The sequence below is a fragment of the Haematobia irritans genome, chromosome 3, assembly GCF_050003625.1.
Source record: "Haematobia irritans isolate KBUSLIRL chromosome 3, ASM5000362v1, whole genome shotgun sequence".
NCBI lineage: Eukaryota > Metazoa > Arthropoda > Insecta > Diptera > Muscidae > Haematobia > Haematobia irritans.
The window spans coordinates 48,937,459-48,957,812 of NC_134399.1; the positions used below are offsets into that span (position 1 = coordinate 48,937,459).

Below are 20,354 nucleotides of genomic sequence, written 5' to 3' on the forward strand. Positions count from 1 at the left end.
GAATGTGTAATTGCATCGTGGCCATCTTATCATCAATTTCTTAATCAGCGAAATCGAAGAGCTAATAATTTAAGTAAAATTGTGATTTACACATTTTACTATAACAATAGATTCCCACAAACACAACAAAATCATTTTAATGTGAATACAATTAAAAGACCAATAAGCAATAGTGCTCAAAATAGCTTTCAACCAAAATACAAGGCACAAAGAATAAATAACCTTCATGAGGAATCTTTTTTAGAAGTAGGTCGGGATTGCCCTACATCTATAGGACAGCCTCAACAGGACGGAACCTCCGAATTTTAATTGACAGCGGCGCAACAAGCTGCTATTGCAAACCTGGAGTTTTAACAAACAGACAAGACCTAGTTATTAAGAAGAGGATAAAAAAATGGTTTTACCATTATTGAACATTTTTATGATGCGATAGCATTTGGTTTTAAAGAGCGATTCTATGAAATATCAACCTTAGAAGCTGATATTCTTATAGGTTATAATTCTATGAAAAGGGCCAACATTATATTGGATTTTAAAGAAGGAATTTTTATTTGTGGTGAACACCGCGAAAAAATTATAAATTGTGAACCAAGTTCAAGCAAAAATTTAAGTGAAAATACAAGCGAAAATGATTTTTCTACTGAAAATTTTATAAATAAGTTGCAAAGTGAAAACCTTTTCGATGAAAGAAAATAATCAATAAACGTTTTAAGAAGGAACTTTATACGTTATATAGAAAAACTACATTCAAGTATAGATATGAATTTGCCATTTAGAACAGATATTAGAGCGGAGATCAGAACAATTGCTGAAGCGCCAATATGGAGCAAGCAATATCCTTATCCACTTTCCGCTAATAGTTTTGTTAATAATGAAGTAAAACGATTACTAGAGGACGGTATTATTCGTCCAAGTAAAAGTCCTTATAATTCCCCGATAGAGGTAGTGCCAAAGAAAGGAACAAATGAAAACGGAACACCAAAATTGCGTATGGTAATAGATTATAAAAAACTAAATGAACAAACAGTTTGTGATAAATATCCGATTCCAGACTGTAATGTCATATTGTCGAATTTAGGTACAGCAAAATATTTTTCTACCATAGATCTAGAATCAGGATTCCATCAGATTTTGATGAAAGAACAGGACATAGAGAAAACGGGAAAGAAAAACGGGAAATATGAGTTTATCAGATTACCCTTTGGGCTTAAAAACAGTCCAAGTATTTTCCAATGCGTTATGGATGATATCCTGCGAGAATTTATAGGGAAAATATGTCATGTTTATATAGATGACATAATTGTTTACTCCTCATCTCGAAAGGAACATTTTGAACACTTGGACATAATTATAAATAAGGAATCTAATATGAAAATCTCCTTGAAAAAATCGAAGTTTTATGAGAAAGAAGTAGAATTTTTAGGCTATGTAGTTGCGCAGAACGTAATAAAAACAGATCCAAGAAAATAGAAACAATAAATGAATATCCTTTACCGCAAAACGCTAAGGCAACTCCGAAGTTTCCTTCACTCATAGAGAAAAGTCTGCTAAAAACAGCAGTCGATGTCTGCTGTTATATTTTTGTACTTCAGGGCCAAGTGAACTACAATTAATAAAATTTTTAGGTTATAAATTTTTCCCCAAAGCATATTAAAGAACAAAAAGTAGTTTTTGGTATATTTTTGCACTGTAATATACCTACTATCTCCTAAATACGATCAGCAAACATTTTGTTTGCTGTTATGCCTCAATTCGATAAATATTGAGATTTTTGGTCAAATACTATAGATATCCATAAAATATTGTTTTAATTATGTTAGGATAGCTCCTAAGTTAACATTTTATTTGTTTTAGCCAAAATAAAACATGTTTTAGTGTAATCGAGCTTAAAAAATAGCTGGAAATGTTTGCTATTTCAGCAAACAGTGACTGCTGTCCCTTTTTCAGCAGACTTTCTGCTGTTTTAGCAGACTTTTCTGCTGTCCCTACTAACAAATTTCTTTGGGTGTTGGAATGATAGGAAATTATCGAAAGTTTATTAAGAATTATGCGAACATAGCATAACCGCTGACAAAATATTTATCTGGTGAAAATGGAAAGGTAACGCAACATATGTCAAAGAAAATTGAAATTAATATAGATGAACAAGGTGTGTTAACTTTTGAAATATTAAAAAAAAATAATTTCCGAACAAGTAGAATTATTGCAACCTGATTTTAGTACACCATTTGTAAAGGGTGATTTGTTAAGAGCTTGATAACTTTTTTTTTTTTTTAAAACGCATAAAATTTGCAAAATCTCATCGGTTCTTTATTTGAAACGTTAGATTGGTCCATGACATTTACTTTTTGAAGATAATTTCATTTAAATGTTGACCGCGGCTGCGTCTTAGGTGGTCCATTCGGAAAGTCCAATTTTGGGCAACTTTTTCGAGCATTTCGGCCGGAATAGCCCGAATTTCTTCGGAAATGTTGTCTTCCAAAGCTGGGATAGTTGCTGGCTTATTTCTGTAGACTTTAGACTTGACGTAGCCCCACAAAAAATAGTCTAAAGGCGTCAAATCGCATGATCTTGGTGGCCAACTTACCGGTCCATTTCTTGAGATGAATTGTTCTCCGAAGTTTTCCCTCAAAATGGCCATAGAATCGCGAGCTGTGTGGCATGTAGCGCCATCTTGTTGAAACCACATGTCAACCAAGTTCAGTTCTTCCATTTTTGGCAACAAAAAGTTTGTTAGCATCGAACGATAGCGATCGCCATTCACCGTAACGTTGCGTCCAACAGCATCTTTGAAAAAATACGGTCCAATGATTCCACCAGCGTACAAACCACACCAAACAGTGCATTTTTCGGGATGCATGGGCAGTTCTTGAACGGCTTCTGGTTGCTCTTCACTCCAAATGCGGCAATTTTGCTTATTTACGTAGCCATTCAACCAGAAATGAGCCTCATCGCTGAACAAAATTTGTCGATAAAAAAGCGGATTTTCTGCCACTGATTTTGGTAATAAAATTAAATGATTTGCAAGCGTTGCTCGTTAGTAAGTCTATTCATGATGAAATGTCAAAGCATACTGAGCATCTTTCTCTTTGACACCATGTCTGAAATCCCACGTGATCTGTCAAATACTAATGCATGAAAATCCTAACCTCAAAAGAATCACCCTTTACTTACCACCGATGCCTCTAATGAAGCAGTAGGTGCTGTTCTTAGCCAAGACGGTAAACCGATTACATTTATATCAAAAACTTTAAATTCAACCGAACGGAACTATGCGACTAATGAAAAAGAGCTTTATGCCATTGTTTGGGCTTTAAAGAATTTAAGAAATTATTTATATGGTATTTCAAATATAGAAATTCATACAGATCACCAACCGTCAACTTTTGCCGTGTCCACTCCTATTGATGTAATAAATGAAGACGACCAACAAAGCATAATAAAGGAAACACATTCGCGAGCTCATCGTAAAAAAGGCTCAAGAAAAAATGTTGTTACGAAACAATGATAATCAAATAAAACCTTATCAACCAGGTGACACGGTTTACGAGAAAATCATAGGACAAAGAAAAAAAGCATACTCGGTTCCAAAGATTTTGTCTTTACTTTAAAAAATTTGGTATTGATTCCGAGCCAAAGAAGCGGAGAATACAAGTAAGGATACTTTTAAGACACAATTCTCTTTTAAATTTAGGTTTTGAGTACTTGCTTCTAGGAAGCAAATTTTAATTTTTCGCTTTCTCAGCTTTTTTTCTTCATATGCTATCAAAGTCCTTTAAAAACGAGTTAACGGCAACTTTATTTTCCAAATTAGGACTCGACTTCCAGTAGAAATTATGCTATGTTTGAAGTAAAAAACTTCTTTAAAATAAAGTTTTGAAAAACATATCCTATATTTGAACGATTTTTTGCTTTGTAGTCAAGATGCAAAAATACAACAAATTTAAAGACAATTTCATTAAATTTAAAGAATTTTTCTGTATTATTAAAGTCAAGTTGACCTTAGCCTATAAATTTTTTCTTTCTTGTTAAGATACCCATTTTTAAGTCAAATCACTTAATTATAAGGACAATGCGACTTCATTGAAAAGTTTATCAATTTTTGGACAAGGAACATAACTTTATTTTAGAGAAATGCGTCTTCTATGCTAAGCAAAATTTGTATTCGTATTTTAAAGACATGGAATCTTTGACCTCACGACAATATTTTTTTCAGTGTTTAAAAAGCAAATAGTTAAGGATGATTTAGGTAATAAAATAAGAATTAAATATCGCGACAGAATAATTCATAAAGACAATATTAAAACATAGTAAAATATTTAAAAATAATTTTTTTCAGAACATGGCTTCTATGATACTACTGCTTATATTTTTCACAATTTGTAAAGCTGAAGTGCAAATACTAGACTACTCCACTTCACAACTAGTAACAATCCATATAAGACAAGCTAAAATTCAAAACGGAAATTTTAAACTAATTCACATTACTGAACTGGACAAATACGGACGAACCATTGACAACCTGAAAAATGAAATCCATGAGAAAATTTTACGAAACAGTTCCATATTACCATTTTTACTACACGACATTGACCAGTTGAATGATTGCTGGCTCACCAGACTATGACGATCATAATATTGTAGTACAAAAGATAAACGGACTATTGGGAAATAACGCAAGACAGAGGATAATAAATAAGGACATAATAGAAAGAATAAACCTACTGACTAATACTACGAACAACAATTTAAAGACGTTCCAATCCTTAGGAGAAATTCTATGGAGGATTCTATAAGATCAAAAATAAACATTTTAAAAACTGAACTGACAAATATAGAATATGCTCTGCAATGGGCTAAGGTAGGGATAGTACTGGGCTAAGGTAGGGATTTATACTGTCTGAAAAGGAAATTAATGAAATAAAAGAGTTTTTGGATGTAGAGGAATTTCCATATAATAATTTAGGATTTGCAACGATTAAAATCGCTTCTGATCATTCATCACTAATCTATACAATTAACTTGTCATCAATAGACCACACAAATTGTGAGAAAATACTAATTAAGCCTGTTAAACAAAATAATACAATCATAAAAATTAATACAAATATTGTAATTAAATGTGAGAACAAAATATTTGAAATCAAAAATAATTGTACTGAAATCAATAAATTATGTATTTGCAATAATGATAATCTCATAGACATAAGTGGAAATATTTGTGTACCATCACTTTTTAGAAACAAAGCTCATAATTGTACTTTTATTAATAATGAACACGTTCCTAAAACAGAAGAATTATATCTGGGAACTATTTTTTTGAATAAATTTGACGGCGTCATTGAAATATCCGAAGATAAAAGTTATAAACTATCGGGAACATATTTAATACAATTCCACAATGAATCAATAAAGATAGACAATCAAACATTCGTTTCAAAAGAAATTTCAAACCCCTTCCACCTCTTTTACAAATGTCTTCCAATAAACACCCAGAAAAAAGTGACCCCTTCTTTAAGTTAAAATGAACTCATTGTAAAGAAAGTTGAACTTCGTATAGCGCCAAAGACATTTTTATTTTTTTGAACGATATGATTTTCGTAGAAATTAGGTAGAATGCATTCCATACATTAGTTAACATTTTCCTATATTTATATACCACTATACTAGAGAATGAAAAAATTTAACTGAATTGAAGTCATATATGGAATGATTTTATTGAACTTTTTTCATTCATTTGGACAAATCTTACATATTTGTGGTAAACCTTTTGCTTCAAAATTAGAACTGCTTACCTTCGTTTTTAAATACAATTTTATGTATTTTTATAAGCAATTTTTTCTTTAATAAAAGACATATTTTATTAATATATTTATTTAGAATCAACAGCATTGATTGTCCTTGAAATATTAAAACACATTTTTTTCTTCTTCTAGTACCTTTCACTTTGAATAAGTTGCTGCCTAGCAATTTTGTCCACATTTTACAATTTCAATACCTACAAATATAAACAAAAAATCCTAAACCAATTTTTTCACAAAATGTTAGCGTCACTGAATATTACCTGATAGGGGTTGTTATTCTGCTGGTGTTTTCTTTTTTATAAACCAATTTTCAAAAAACGTACATTTTCCTCACTAATTTAAAATAACAAATATTTTATATATTATATTTGTTATTTTCTATATTATTTTACTATATTATTTTTTAACTATCTCTCCGTATAACAACGCGATTCCAACTAAAAAAACAGCCCACGCGGAAACATATCGATTACATCGATGACAGGTATCGATTACAGGTAGATAAAAAAATGTAGGAAATTTTCCTATATTCTAACAAGTGCGTTTCCTTAAGTTTTGAAAGGATTGAATACTTCTTAGTACGAATGAACTAAAATATTTTTCTTAGCCAAGTGTTATTCGTATGTATGATAAGCATTCTATAATAAAGGAAGTCAGAATTATCATTTTATATGAAATTTTACCAAATTTGAGGAAACTTGGTTTTAGTTCGGTTTTTGTTTATTTTAACGAATGCTTTGTTATCAGTGAATAAAATTTTCTTCTTCAGTAGAAAATTCTTATATCCAGCGAAGAAAACAGTATTAGTAAAATTCCATGCCTTGTTCTAGTTAATGAACTATTCCTAACTGCTTTCAGATTAGGATTTTTTACTGAAACAAGTAAATTTTATTATTTCACACAAAAATTTAACTGAATGAAAATAAAATGGCTAAACTAAATTGATGAACATTTTTTCCTTTAGTTTCGAAGACACTTTTTTCTGGATGAATCACTAGTCAAAGAAGTGTTATCTTTAGAATTTATGAAAAATCTACAAGCTAATAATATTGATAAAATAAATTTAATGTCTACCAAAGGAAATGTAATGCTTTCTACTAATATCGGATTATTTAACCTATTAATTTTTGTAATTTGCTTATTTATTTACAAGTACAAAAATAAATCTCACTCAGACGTTAATATTATAAAAGTAGTTAACGAAGAAATCAAATCAAAAACTTCTACTAGTGAAACATCTTCTCAAAGATTTTGTAGCTCAAATGAACTCCCAACTTTCTAACAATCGGACGATTGATTTTACAGGGGAGGAGTTAAGGTACGCTACCCCATACCTGTAATATATTTTTGTATGTTTGATTTTTACACGCGTTGTTATTAAACGCTGAATCATCACAGTTGATTTTTACGACTGCAAACGTCAACACACACCTCTCGCGCGAATTGGAAATAAATAAAAAAACACTTCCTTTTTTTGTTGCTCTGTTCGCGATCCACCAAACAAAAACAATTCGTTTAACATCAATTACGGTACTGTTTCGGAAGCTAATATAATTTATCTTCAATTAAAATAATCTGTGAAGGCTTGCAAAAAACAATATCTGAGACATACGTGCAAAAACTGCCATTGCAGAAATGGGGGGAAATGACCCACCGGACTGTGCTTAATAGATTCCGGTAATGTTTCGCTAGGGGTTTTTATACTGATGCGATTGTTAACTCGAAGTGTAGTGCTTAAACTAAATCTAGAGTCTATGGAAGATATAAGTGTAACCGGACAAATTACTTCATCGTCGAGTTCCAATGTCGTCAATCCATATTTATCAACAAAGTTCCTTGCTATTGAGCTTATTCTGGAGCCGGAATCTAAAAGGCAACGAGCATAGTGCTTAGTGTCATTGATCCCACTCGAACCGGATTCTAGCAGACTCTCTGAGAGACACTTATTGTCGGCATCACAACATAACAGGTGTGTTTTGCATTATACTTTATTATTGCATTCAGTAGTTCTTTCATGTGCCAGTGATATAGTACAAGAGCGGAGGTTATTTATCACGTGTGAAATTTCTGATAAATATAATAATTAGGAAATTAAAATCGTATCGACCAGTGTGTTGTAGAAATTGTGGACAAAGAAAAAAGTGGACTGAGACTGTAATATGACCCATTACTTATTATGACCCATTAAAAAAATAAACGGAAATTATTAAGTGACGTGCTGAAAAATTTCGGTGTGTGAATTGAATAGCCATTTTTTGGATATATGACACGCTACAGCAATCAATTTACGATAATTTTGCCAATGGATTACCTTAAATATTTGGATACTTCAAAAGGAAAAAGTAAGTTTTAATTTGTGTTACATCATTATATTTTATTCATGAAGCCATTGGACGCGACCACGTTTTTACTGTACTTCATTTGGTTGTCCGCTATTAATGATATAACATTCATCCGAAGTAGTATAACAATAATCGCCACCACCTTTTAAACCCAGTCCAGGGAGAAAATATATACATGGATAATTATATTTTTCTATTTTGTGTTAATTCTTCTCAAGCTATCATACTGCCACGAGAGGAAAAGAGGCAGTTATATTCGTGATAGTGTTATTCTTTCTCACTACCATATTTACAAAATTGGTTTGAGTTGAGTACATTCCATTATTGGTTTTGTTTTGATCGCATTCTTTTTTTCCATAACCATCCATGTGAGTGGGAGTTCCATTGCTCTACATTCTGGTTGGAATTATTCCATTGGCCTACATATTGCCTGCAGCTATTCCATTGGCCTACATTTTGTGGTGCAAAAAGTAAACAACTCTTCCATTGGCCTACATTATGATTTTAGTTCTTCCATTGATCTATATTTTGAGTTGTGGTCAGTGACTTCTGATATATCAGCTGTGAACACGAATGTAAATACGGCGGAAGAATATCTTATAGATTTTTATTGATTCCTTTATATCTTTTTATTGGTCTTCCTAATATATTTTACCATATAAATACATATTAATATTGTTTTTTGCCTTTATATATATATATATACATTTTTTTTTGATACTGTAGGGTACAAATATTGGGTAAACCTGAATAAATTACATGAAATTGTGCTTTTGCTAAGGTCCCTCTAAACCGATTTGTCTACTCTCTTTTTCAAAGGAGAACTCGTGAGTTGTAGTGATTCGAATTTAGTATCTGGAGTTATTTTACGTTATCTTAAGAATTATTTTACGTTATCTTGCATTACTATATTATTCTGAGAGTTGAGTATTTACTTTTCTGTATCGCCCACTCAAACGTCGATTTGATAAACATGTCCTTGAAAGATTTTATACGCTCGGCGGACAGACTCGCCGAATTTGAGGCCGCCTTGAGTAATAAGGAACTGCCACTATCTTCGATATATGATCTCGAGGTTCATCGAGAGGAGGCAAAATCGCGTTGGCACAAATTAACATCAGAGTATGAAAAGTGTCTTTCAAGTATAGAAAAAAAGGGAGCTGACTCAGGCGATGCCTCTGTTAGCGGGAAAGAGTCCCAGGGGGATGTTGGTAACATCAAGGAGAAGTATAAGAGGGCGTATATTGCATATACAAAATGCATATCTAGTCTCAAGGAGCTTGGTCAGGAAATTCGTCCTAAGGCTCAGACCGCAGAGACTGGTCCAAGTTACAGCTTCAACTTGCCTCCTTGCGAGTTGGCGGTATTTCAAGGCGATTACATGTCATGGCCTACATTTCGAGACATGTTTACCGCCGTCTGCATAAATAACTCGAAATTAAGTCCTATAGAGCGCCTGTTCCACTTGGTTAACAAAACCAGGGGCGAAGCCCATGACATAGTGTCCAGAAGCCCTCTTACCAATGACGGTTTCTTCTCCGCCTGGGAAAATCTGTGCGCTCGTTATGAAAACAAAAGAGTTTTAGTTAATGGTCAATTGAGGACACTTTTTAATTTACCGTCCTGTACTTCTGAATCCGCTAATGGCATTAAGACTCTTCAAAGAGACATAAGTGCATGTATCTCGGCCCTCAGTTTATACGACATTGATATTGCAAGTTGGGACCCAATTTTTGTTTATATATGCTCCAACCGGCTTCCGAGCCTGACATTAACCCTGTGGGAGCAGACGATAACAGATAAGGCCTCCATTCCTAAATGGAAAGAATTAGATACCTTCCTTACAAGTCGATATCAAACCCTAGAGTCAGTGACTGATATAAAAGGATCGAACGATCAAAAGGGTCATACGTCCAAGGATGTAAAATCCTCTCAAAAGAAACAGTCATCTAATAACATTCGCATTTTTCGAACGAATGTCGATCAACCGAAGTGCCATATTTGCGACAACGAGTCGCACGTCATTAAGAATTGCCCGCGGTTTCTTAACATGGACTACAACGAAAGGATTTCCACAATTAAATCTGGAAAGATGTGCTTAAATTGTTTTTCTGGAGCCCATTCGTTAAAGAACTGCAAAAGTAAATGTTCATGCTTCAAATGTCGTCGAAGACATCACACATTACTACACCGCGAGCAAACCACGTCGAGAATTTCGGCTCCTTCACTTGCGTCTCCACATTCTGAACAAGTGTCCACCGGTGGTGCTGTTACTTCTAACATTAGCCCACAAATTTCTTCAATCTCTTTGCAACCATCTACATCTGGAGCTGTTAATAACGTGCACACATATTTCTCGACTGGTTGCTCGGGTATATTATTGGGCACGGCTATAGTGAGTGTCTGCCTACCAGGGGCCACTTATGAAGTTAGGGCTCTCATCGATTCGGGTTCTGAGGGAACTCTAATATCCGAAAGGATATTCAATCAATTAAAACTGCCTTTTCGGCGAACTTCCGCCCGGGTGTCGGGTTTGAATTCTACAATTACCGCCAGTGTATGCAAAGAGTGTTGCTTTACACTAGGTTCGTCTTTCAGTGATGTACGAGTTCCAGTTTCAGCACTGGTGGTACCTCATCTGTCCGCTAATCTCCCCTCACGATCATTGGAGACACATTGTCTTCCCGATCTACCAGATATTCGGCTTGCTGACCCGAAATATTACGAAAGCTCGAAAGTAGATATTCTTATTGGGAGTGACATATTACCTTCCATTATGTTGGGAGGATTCAAGAGTCAGATTGGAGGATCTTTAATGGCCCAGGAGACCATTTTTGGTTGGATCCTCACTGGGCCCATCTCTCAAACGGTCCGACACGTAATACCACAGTGGTGTCTTATCTTTGTGAAATTTCTCTAGATAGACAAATTTCACGATTTTGGGAGGTGGAAGATCTCCCAAGGAGGAAACCGTTGTCCGATTCTGAGATATTTTGTGAGGAACTATATAAAAGGACTACCGTTAGGAACTCCGAGGGTAGATATGTCGTTTCTCTCCCGTTTAAGGGAGAATTTCCTAAACAGCTTTATCTCGGGCAATCTAGAAAGAACTCTATGGCCCAATTTTTCCGAAATGAGGGCCGTCTACTTAAAGATATTGGTCTTAAAGAGGAATATGATAGAGTACTTTTGGAATATATATCCTTAGACCACATGCGTCCGTTGAAGTATTCTACTTCATCATTCGAAGGTCCCCACTACTATATGCCACACCATGCCGTTCTAAAACCCGAGAGTACGTCCACAAAAGTTCGTGTGGTATTTAATGCCTCTTCTATTACATCGAATGGTAATAGTCTGAATGATGTCCTACACGTAGGTCCAGTTCTGCAGAGGGATTTGACTGTTTTGATCCTTAAGTGGAGATTTTTCCGATACGTTTTTAACGGCGATATACAAAAAATGTATCGCCAAATACTTATACATCCAGAACAGAGACGTTTTCAACGCATTCTCTTTAGGACCAACCAACTGCAGCCTCTCCGGGATTATGAGCTTCAAACAGTAACGTTTGGAGTCAATTGCGCCCCGTATTTGGCGATCCGGACGATGATTCAGTTAGCCGCTGATGTCCAAACGGAATACCCTTTAGCCAGCAAGATTCTCTCGGATTGTATGTATGTCGATGACGCTCAAGCTGGAGCTCATACAATCCCTTTGGCCATAAAGTCGTTAAGGGAACTTATAAATGCCTTAGGTTCAGCAGGTTTTACGATGAAAAAGTGGACCTCGAATTCGAAGGAGATTCTGGCAGGAATTCCTCCTAACCATCTGTTGTATGAGGATTTTTTAGATTTCGACAGCACTAGTTCCGCGAAGACACTAGGTATCCGCTGGAACGCTCGTTCCGACTCTTTTTTCTTCGTTCCTTCAAACATTATGACTTCAAATGCCTATACTAAACGCGAGGTCCTCTCACAGATATCGAAAATTTTTGATCCTGCCGGTTGGCTTTCACCTATTGTCGTTAGGGCAAAAATAATAATGCAACGGATATGGCTAGACGGGACAAAGTGGGATGAAGGAATATCCCATGAGTCACTGCAAATGTGGAAACTATTCAAGGAAGAATATCCAATACATAAAAATTCCAAGGTGGATTAATTATAGCCCAAATGACTACGTCCAATTTCACGCTTTCTGCGACGCCTCCGAGAAGGCGTACGCTGCCGTTCTTTACGTTCGGGTTCAGAAAAGGGAAAGCATATTTACGCACCTAATAGCCTCAAAAACAAAAGTGGCTCCAGTTAAAACAATATCGGTTCCACGACTAGAGCTATGCGGTGCCGTCTTATTGGCAGATATCATTGATAACTTACTCCCTCAACTGGGAGTACCAAAATACAAACTATTTTGCTGGACGGACTCGAAAATTGTGCTGTCTTGGTTGGCTAAACCACCCTGTTTATGGACGACATTCGTGGCCAATAGAGTGGCCAAGATAATACAGGTTACAGATGTATCCATGTGGCATCATGTTGTATCGGAAGAAAATCCAGCTGATCTCTCAAGTCGCGGCGTCTCACCCAGGGAGTTAGCGGAGAATCCACTCTGGTGGCAAGGACCGCATTGGCTGCAAAAGGAAAAGGACGACTGGCCTATATCCGTAGTTTCCACATTCTCCGAGGAGTTAGAGAAGAAAGAAGTTAAGGTGCATTTCTCTTATTTCCAGGATTTCGAGGACATACTTGAACGGTTCTCATCATTCTCCAAGGCAATGCGAGTTATATCCTATGTATATAGATTCTTTAATAAAACACATCCCAAGCATCGATCCAATCTACAATACAGCACTCTTGTCATCAGTGCTGCTGAAATTATTCATGCACGAAATCGGTTAGTGGTAATATATCAAAAGGTTCATTACACGAATGAATATATGGCCCTATCGGCGGGAAAACCGATCTCTTCGTCCAGCTCCTTGTTGAATCTAAATCCTTTTATAGACAATGATGGTTTGATTCGCGTCTGTGGGAGATTAGAACAATCTTCCTGCTTATCTTATAGCGAGAAGTTCCCCATAATTGTCCCGTACAATTGTCCATATGCTCGATTGGTGATAAGATTTGTTCATGAAATCAGTTTACATGGGGGGAACCAACTTGTTTTGAGACTTACTCGATCTACATATTGGATACCTCGCATGCAAAATCTCATCAAAGCGACAATCCGCAAGTGCAAAGTATGTATAATCCATAAAAAGAAATCCAAGTCTCAACTTATGGCGTCATTACCTCCTGAAAGGTGCACCATATCTCTTCCATTCACTCATACTGGGCTAGACTTCGCTGGACCATTTGATATCAAGAACTATACTGGAAGAGCTTGTCTTATCACCAAGGGCTACGTGTGCGTCTTTGTATGCTTTTCGACGAAAGCTATCCACCTTGAAGCAACTTCAGACTTGTCCACTCAAACGTTTCTAGCAGCTTTTAGCCGTTTTGTGTCCAGACGCGGTTGTCCTTTACATCTCCATTCCGATAATGGGACAACGTTTGTCGGAGCCTCTAAAACCATCGCCAAAGACTTTATTCAAACGTCACATGCTGCTCTATCATCCGCTTATGCTATTCAAAATTTAACATGGCATTTTATTCCGCCTGGGGCTCCCCATATGGGTGGATTATGGGAAGCTGGCGTCCGAAGTTTTAAGATCCACTTCAGAAAGATTGCAGGGGTGTCCAAATACACATTTTGAAGAATTCCAGACCCTACTTTCCAAAATCGAAGCTTGTCTTAACTCCAGACCTTTGTCTCCTATGTCCACAGATCCAGCTGATTGCTCTGCTCTAACTCCAGGACATTTTTTGGTGGGGTCCCCTTTACTCGTTCCAATTGACCCACTCATTACTGACCCTCCAGCTTCACTTCGGAATCGATGGCTAAAAATGAAATTAATCCATCAACATTTTTGCACCCGATGGAAAAATGAATATCTGACGGAACTGCACAAACGTAATAAATGGAAAAGACCAGAAGAGGATATCAGTATCGGCGCGCTTGTAGTAGTGAAGGAGGACAATTTACCACCCAATAGTTGGCGATTAGGAAGAGTAATTAATTTGTTCCCGGGACATGACAATAGGGTCCGCGTTGCTGAAATCCGAACGCAAAAAGGGAATATAAACAGACCAATTACAAAGCTCGTTGTGATTCCTACTGACTGAATAAATGTTTACCACCCGTACTATACCCGCCGTTCTTTAATATGTCATTGAAGTAGGATTTTTTTTTAGTTGTGCGTTCTTAGTTCTATTCGAAATGTTTACCAAAACAACATGTTTGTTCTTTTTAGAAATATGCCTCCACATTGTAATAACTCATCACACCAGGCTTCAGACAATCGGAACGTAAGGCAATCAGACTTTGTCTGTAGAGTTTGTCGTCGTTTCCACTCTTTAAAGAAATGTCATCGTTTTTTGAGAATGAACATAGCGGAACGTAAACGAGTCGTTCGAAAATATGGATATTGTTCTAATTGCCTGGCGCACTATCATTCCCAAACCACTTGTTTCACGAAGACTGGATGCAAATATTGTAAAGAGAAACACCACTCACTTCTCCATTTACATCCGAGACTTCGACTCCCAGCGGAGCATAGCAAACCAAAGCGAGTCGATTTTCCAAAAATCACCCAAAAACCTCTGTGCTCTGAACAAAAACAAAGCGAAGGAAAGACTTCTAACTCTAACACTCCGAAGTTAACAACTTCATCTAGCTCGACGTCTTTATCAGCAATTCTAAAACAAAACGCTTTTACTCTATTACCGACGGCTCTAGTAAGAATCGAGATAAATGACACTAAGCACTATGCTCGTTGCCTTTTAGATTCCGGCTCCAGAATAAGCTCAATAGCAAGGAACTTTGTTGATAAATATGGATTGACGACATTGGAACTCGACGATGAAGTAATTTGTCCGGTTACACTTATCTCTTCCATAGACTCTAGATTTAGTTTAAGCACTACACTTCGAGTTAACAATCGCATCAGTATAAAAACCCCTAGCGAAACATTACCGGAATCTATTAAGCACAGTTTTCAGAACATGATTTTGGCAGACAAGACTTTTCACAAACCATCATCTATCGACATCATATTAGGGGTCGATTATTATTCGAGGGTCGTTCGGGAAGGTATATTTTTGAGATCTGGTCTGCCTGCGGCTCAGAACACAGCATTTGGTATCACAATTTTTGGCACTTTCACCAACTGAACTTGAATGCAATTAAAAAGTTAATGACACAACACCCTTTTATCTATCACCATCTCACCCATCATTTATTATACCAACATGTATATAATATTTCATTCATAATACTAACCATTTGTTTATGATATAAAAAAAAAACATATGTACTGAATTAAAAAAAAAAAATAACAAATCAGAACTAAGTTATGCCTATCTATATTTATAAATTACTTTTACATAATTATTCTATATAAAGCATGTACGAATAATCTGGTATGTTAAACGAGATATTAGAGCCCTTCTTCAAGGGGGCCCGGCATGTTTGCGTGAGATACGCAAAATCTAAGAGTCCCAATTTTCAATTCCCATATTTATTCGATAAATCCCCTGATTATCGACTGTAGAAAAGTTTAACATCACTTTAACATTTTTATCGCGGAATTTATCTAAACTTGTAGCCATATTGCTCGTACATGCTTCCGCTAACTAACTTGCGTTACTTGTGGTCTCTTCTAATTCTACCATCATACTGGTAAGATCTCCGTCCATCAATGAAATAAAGTACCATACTTGAAGAAATCCCTAATTCGTTTGTTTTCTTCCATTGGTTTTATATCCCTTCCCCGCTTTTTGTTGTCAACTGGTGGACAAATTTGCTTTGGAGTGCTTTTGCCATTTCATCTCCCTGAAGGTTTGCTGATCATCCACTATTACCTGAGTTTCCCTGAGCTATCCACATTGTCACTAATCTATACAATTAACTTGCCATCAATAGACCACACAAATTGTGAGAAAATACTAATTAAGCCTGTTAAACAAAATAATACAATCATAAAAATTAATACAAATATTGTAATTAAATGTGAGAACAAAATATTTGAAATCAAAAATAATTGTACTGAAATCAATAAATTATGTATTTGCAATAATGATAATCTCATAGACATAAGTGGAAATATTTGTGTACCATCACTTTTTAGAAACAAAGCTCATAATTGTACTTTTATTAATAATGAACACGTTCCTAAAACAGAAGAATTATATCTGGGAACTATTTTTTTGAATAAATTTGACGGCGTCATTGAAATATCCGAAGATAAAAGTTATAAACTATCGGGAACATATTTAATACAATTCCATAATGAATCAATAAAGATAGACAATCAAACATTCGTTTCAAAAGAAATTTCAAACCCCTTCCACCTCTTTTACAAATGTCTTCCAATAAACACCCAGAAAAAAGTGACCCCTTCTTTAAGTTAAAATGAACTCATTGTAAAGAAAGTTGAACTTCGTATAGCGCCAAAGACATTTTTATTTTTTTGAACGATATGATTTTCGTAGAAATTAGGTAGAATGCATTCCATACATTAGTTAACATTTTCCTATATTTATGTACCACTATACTAGAGAATGAAAAAATGTAACTGAATTGAAGTCATATATGGAATGATTTTATTGAACTTTTTTCATTCATTTGGACAAATCTTACATATTTGTGGTAAACCTTTTGCTTCAAAATTAGAACTGCTTACCTTCGTTTTTAAATACAATTTTATGTATTTATATAAGCATTTTTTTCTTTAATAAAAGACATATTTTATTAATATATTTATTTAGAATCAACAGCATCGATTGTCCTTGAAATATTAAAACACATTTTTTTCTTCTTCTAGTACCTTTCACTTTGAATAAGTTGCTGCCTAGCAATTTTGTCCACATTTTACAATTTCAATACCTACAAATATAAACAAAAAATCCTAGACCAATTTTTTCACAAAATGTTAGCGTCACTGAATATTACCTGATAGGGGTTGTTATTCTGCTGGTGTTTTCTTTTTTATAAACCAATTTTCAAAAAACGTACATTTTCCTCACTAATTTAAAATAACAAATATTTTATATATTATATTTGTTATTTTCTATATTATTTTACTATATTATTTTTTAACTATCTCTCCGTATAACAACGCGATTCCAACTAAAAAAAACAACCCACGCGGAAACATATCGATTACATCGATGACAGGTATCGATTACAGGTAGATAAAAGAAATGTAGGAAATTTTCCTATATTCTAACAAGTGTGTTTCCTTAAGTTTTGAAAGGATTGAATACTTCTTAGTACGAATGAACTAAAATATTTTTCTATGCCAAGTGTTATTCGTATGTATGATAAGCATTCTATAATAAAGGAAGTCAGAATTATCATTTTATATGAAATTTTACCAAATTTGAGGAAACTTGATTTTAGTTCGGTTTTTGTTTATTTTAACGAATGCTTTGTTATCAGTGAATAAAATTTTCTTCTTCAGTAGAAAATTCTTATATCCATCGAAGAAAACAGTATTAGTAAAATTCCATGCCTTGTTCTAGTTAATGAACTATTCCTAAATGCTTTCAGATTAGGATTTTTTACTGAAACAAGTAAATTTTATTATTTCACACAAAAATTTAACTGAATGAAAATAAAATGGCTAAACTAAATTGATGAACATTTTTTCCTTTAGTTTCGAAGACACTTTTTTCTGGGTGAATCACTAGTCAAAGAAGTGTTATCTTTAGAATTTATGAAAAATCTACAAGCTAATAATATTGATAAAATAAATTTAATGTCTACCAAAGGAAATGTAATGCTTTCTACTAATATCGGATTATTTAACCTATTAATTTTTGTAATTTGCTTATTTATTTACAAGTACAAAAATAAATCTCAATCAGACGTTAATATTATAAAAGTAGTTAACGAAGAAATCAAATCAAAAACTTCTACTAGTGAAACATCTTCTCAAAGATTTTGTAGCTCAAATGAACTCCCAACTTTCTAACAATCGGACGATTGATTTTACAGGGGAGGAGTTAAGGTACGCTACCCCATACCTGTAATATATTTTTGTATGTTTGATTTTTACACGCGTTGTTATTAAACGCTGAATCATCACAGTTGATTTTTACGACTGCAAACGTCAACACACACCTCTCGCGCGAATTGGAAATAAATAAAAAAACACTTCCTTTTTTTGTTGCTCTGTTCGCGATCCACCAAACAAAAACAATTCGTTTAACATCAATTACGGTACTGTTTCGGAAGCTAATATAATTTATCTTCAATTAAAATAATCTGTGAAGGCTTGCAAAAAACAATATCTGAGACATACGTGCAAAAACTGCCATTGCAGAAATGGGGGGAAATAACCCACCGGACCCCCGAAAAAAGGCTGTAAACTCAGAAAAACCTGTAAGCAAAAAATTTAAAAGTGTTGATAGATCAAGTATAATCAGCAATGAAACAAAATGCTCAGGCGCCAGTACCTCTTCGCCAAATCAAACGATTCATAACCACATCACCTATGATGAAAAACAAATCTTGTACCCTGACATCCATCCAGGCCAGTATTATGTTTTAATAAACACAGAAAATCACGTAAGCACGAGAACTAAAAACTCGGAACTGCATCTTTTTGAAAAGCTAGAGAATTTAAAGATTCCAGGAAATTTTGAATCCAAAAACATAGGTGTCAACACCTTCAGACTGTCTTTCAACAATGCGAAAGCGGGAAACGATCTTGTCCAAAACACAAGGTTAAATGATATTGGAATGAGAGCATACATTCCGGATAGGTTCCTGCAAAAATACTACATAATGAAAAATGTTCCCATCAACTACTCAGGAGAAAGAATCATAAATAAAATCAATCTCAAAAACCTTTTTGCTGCTGTTTCAGTGTACAGATTCACCAATAAAAAGGGAGCCACCGTGGTGCAATGGTTAGCATGCCCGCCTTGCATACACAAGGTCGTGGGTTCGATTCCTGCTACGACCGAACACCAAAAAGTTTTTCAGCGGTGGATTATCCCACCTCAGTAATGCTGGTGACATTTCTGAGGGTTACAAAGCTTCTCTAAGTGGTTTCACTGCAATGTGTAACGCCGTTCGGACTCGGCTATAAAAAGGAGGTCCCTTGTCATTGAGATTAACATGGAATCGGGCAGCACTCAGTGATAAGAGAGAAGTTCACCACTGTGGTATCACAATGGACTGAATAGTCTAAGTGAGCCTGATACATCGGGCTGCCACATAACCTAAACCTAAACCTTCACCTATAAAAATGAGGAAGGTGTCACTAAACCCTCCGAAACAATAAAAGTAGGGATTATGTATGATAGCCCCCTCACTGAATTTAACATGTTTTGTACAAAAGCCAAAGTGGAATTATATGTACCGCCAACTCGCCTCTGTTAAAATTGTGGGAGGCTTGGACATATTGCTGTCAGATGCAAATCAAAGAAACGATGTTTATTTTGTGGTGCAGATATTATCTGCCCAAACGATTGCAAGGAACAAAAATGTTCAACTTTGTCCTCTACAAAATTTCCAACTGTTTGCAAGGAGTCAAAGTGTATTCTATGCAATTGCACAGATCACAACGCAAATGATTCTCAAATTTGCGAAAAATGGAAAATTGAGAAAACTATCAAAGCAATTATGGCCCTGTCGAATAAGTCAAAACAAGAATGTTTACAAACTTACAACCAATTATTATGAAATTCTCGATGAAGAGCAATTTCAAAACCAATTTCCATCTTTAAACAACAAACAAAATTAACCAGCTAAAACAATGAATGAAGAAATCAATAGAAGAATAACAAAAGTGAAATACAGAAAAGTTGTGAAGCTACCACCAAAATGAGACCTACCAACGGCCAGCCCTCTGAATCTAAACCAAACAAAACCTGCATTTCTGTACCCTAATTTTCGTACTACATCAGAGTTTGAAAAATGATTTTCGTTCTTCGCCTCACAGATGTCGTCCATACTCAATAACATTAATTGTCCGGAAGGGTTAAATATTTTAGAGCAGTTTCGTAAAGCAATGCCGTCAGTTCCAGAATCAGTGAATCAGAATTCCCAAAACAAAACTCCTTCAAATCATGATAAACTTTCTACAATATAATAT

The 20,354-nt window shown here is 35.0% G+C and overlaps 1 protein-coding gene across 1 annotated transcript; it reads left to right on the forward strand.

The window, feature by feature from the left end:
- The first annotated feature begins 9,119 nt into the window (after window positions 1–9,119).
- Window positions 9,120–14,522, forward strand: LOC142230914 (uncharacterized). The gene is made up of 5 exons (XM_075301532.1): window positions 9,120–11,024; window positions 11,213–12,301; window positions 12,366–13,699; window positions 13,953–14,259; window positions 14,502–14,522. Exons 1-5 carry the CDS (start codon window positions 9,120–9,122, stop codon window positions 14,520–14,522), a joined length of 4,656 nt encoding a protein of 1,551 aa, XP_075157647.1.
- Window positions 14,523–20,354: the final 5,832 nt, after the last annotated feature.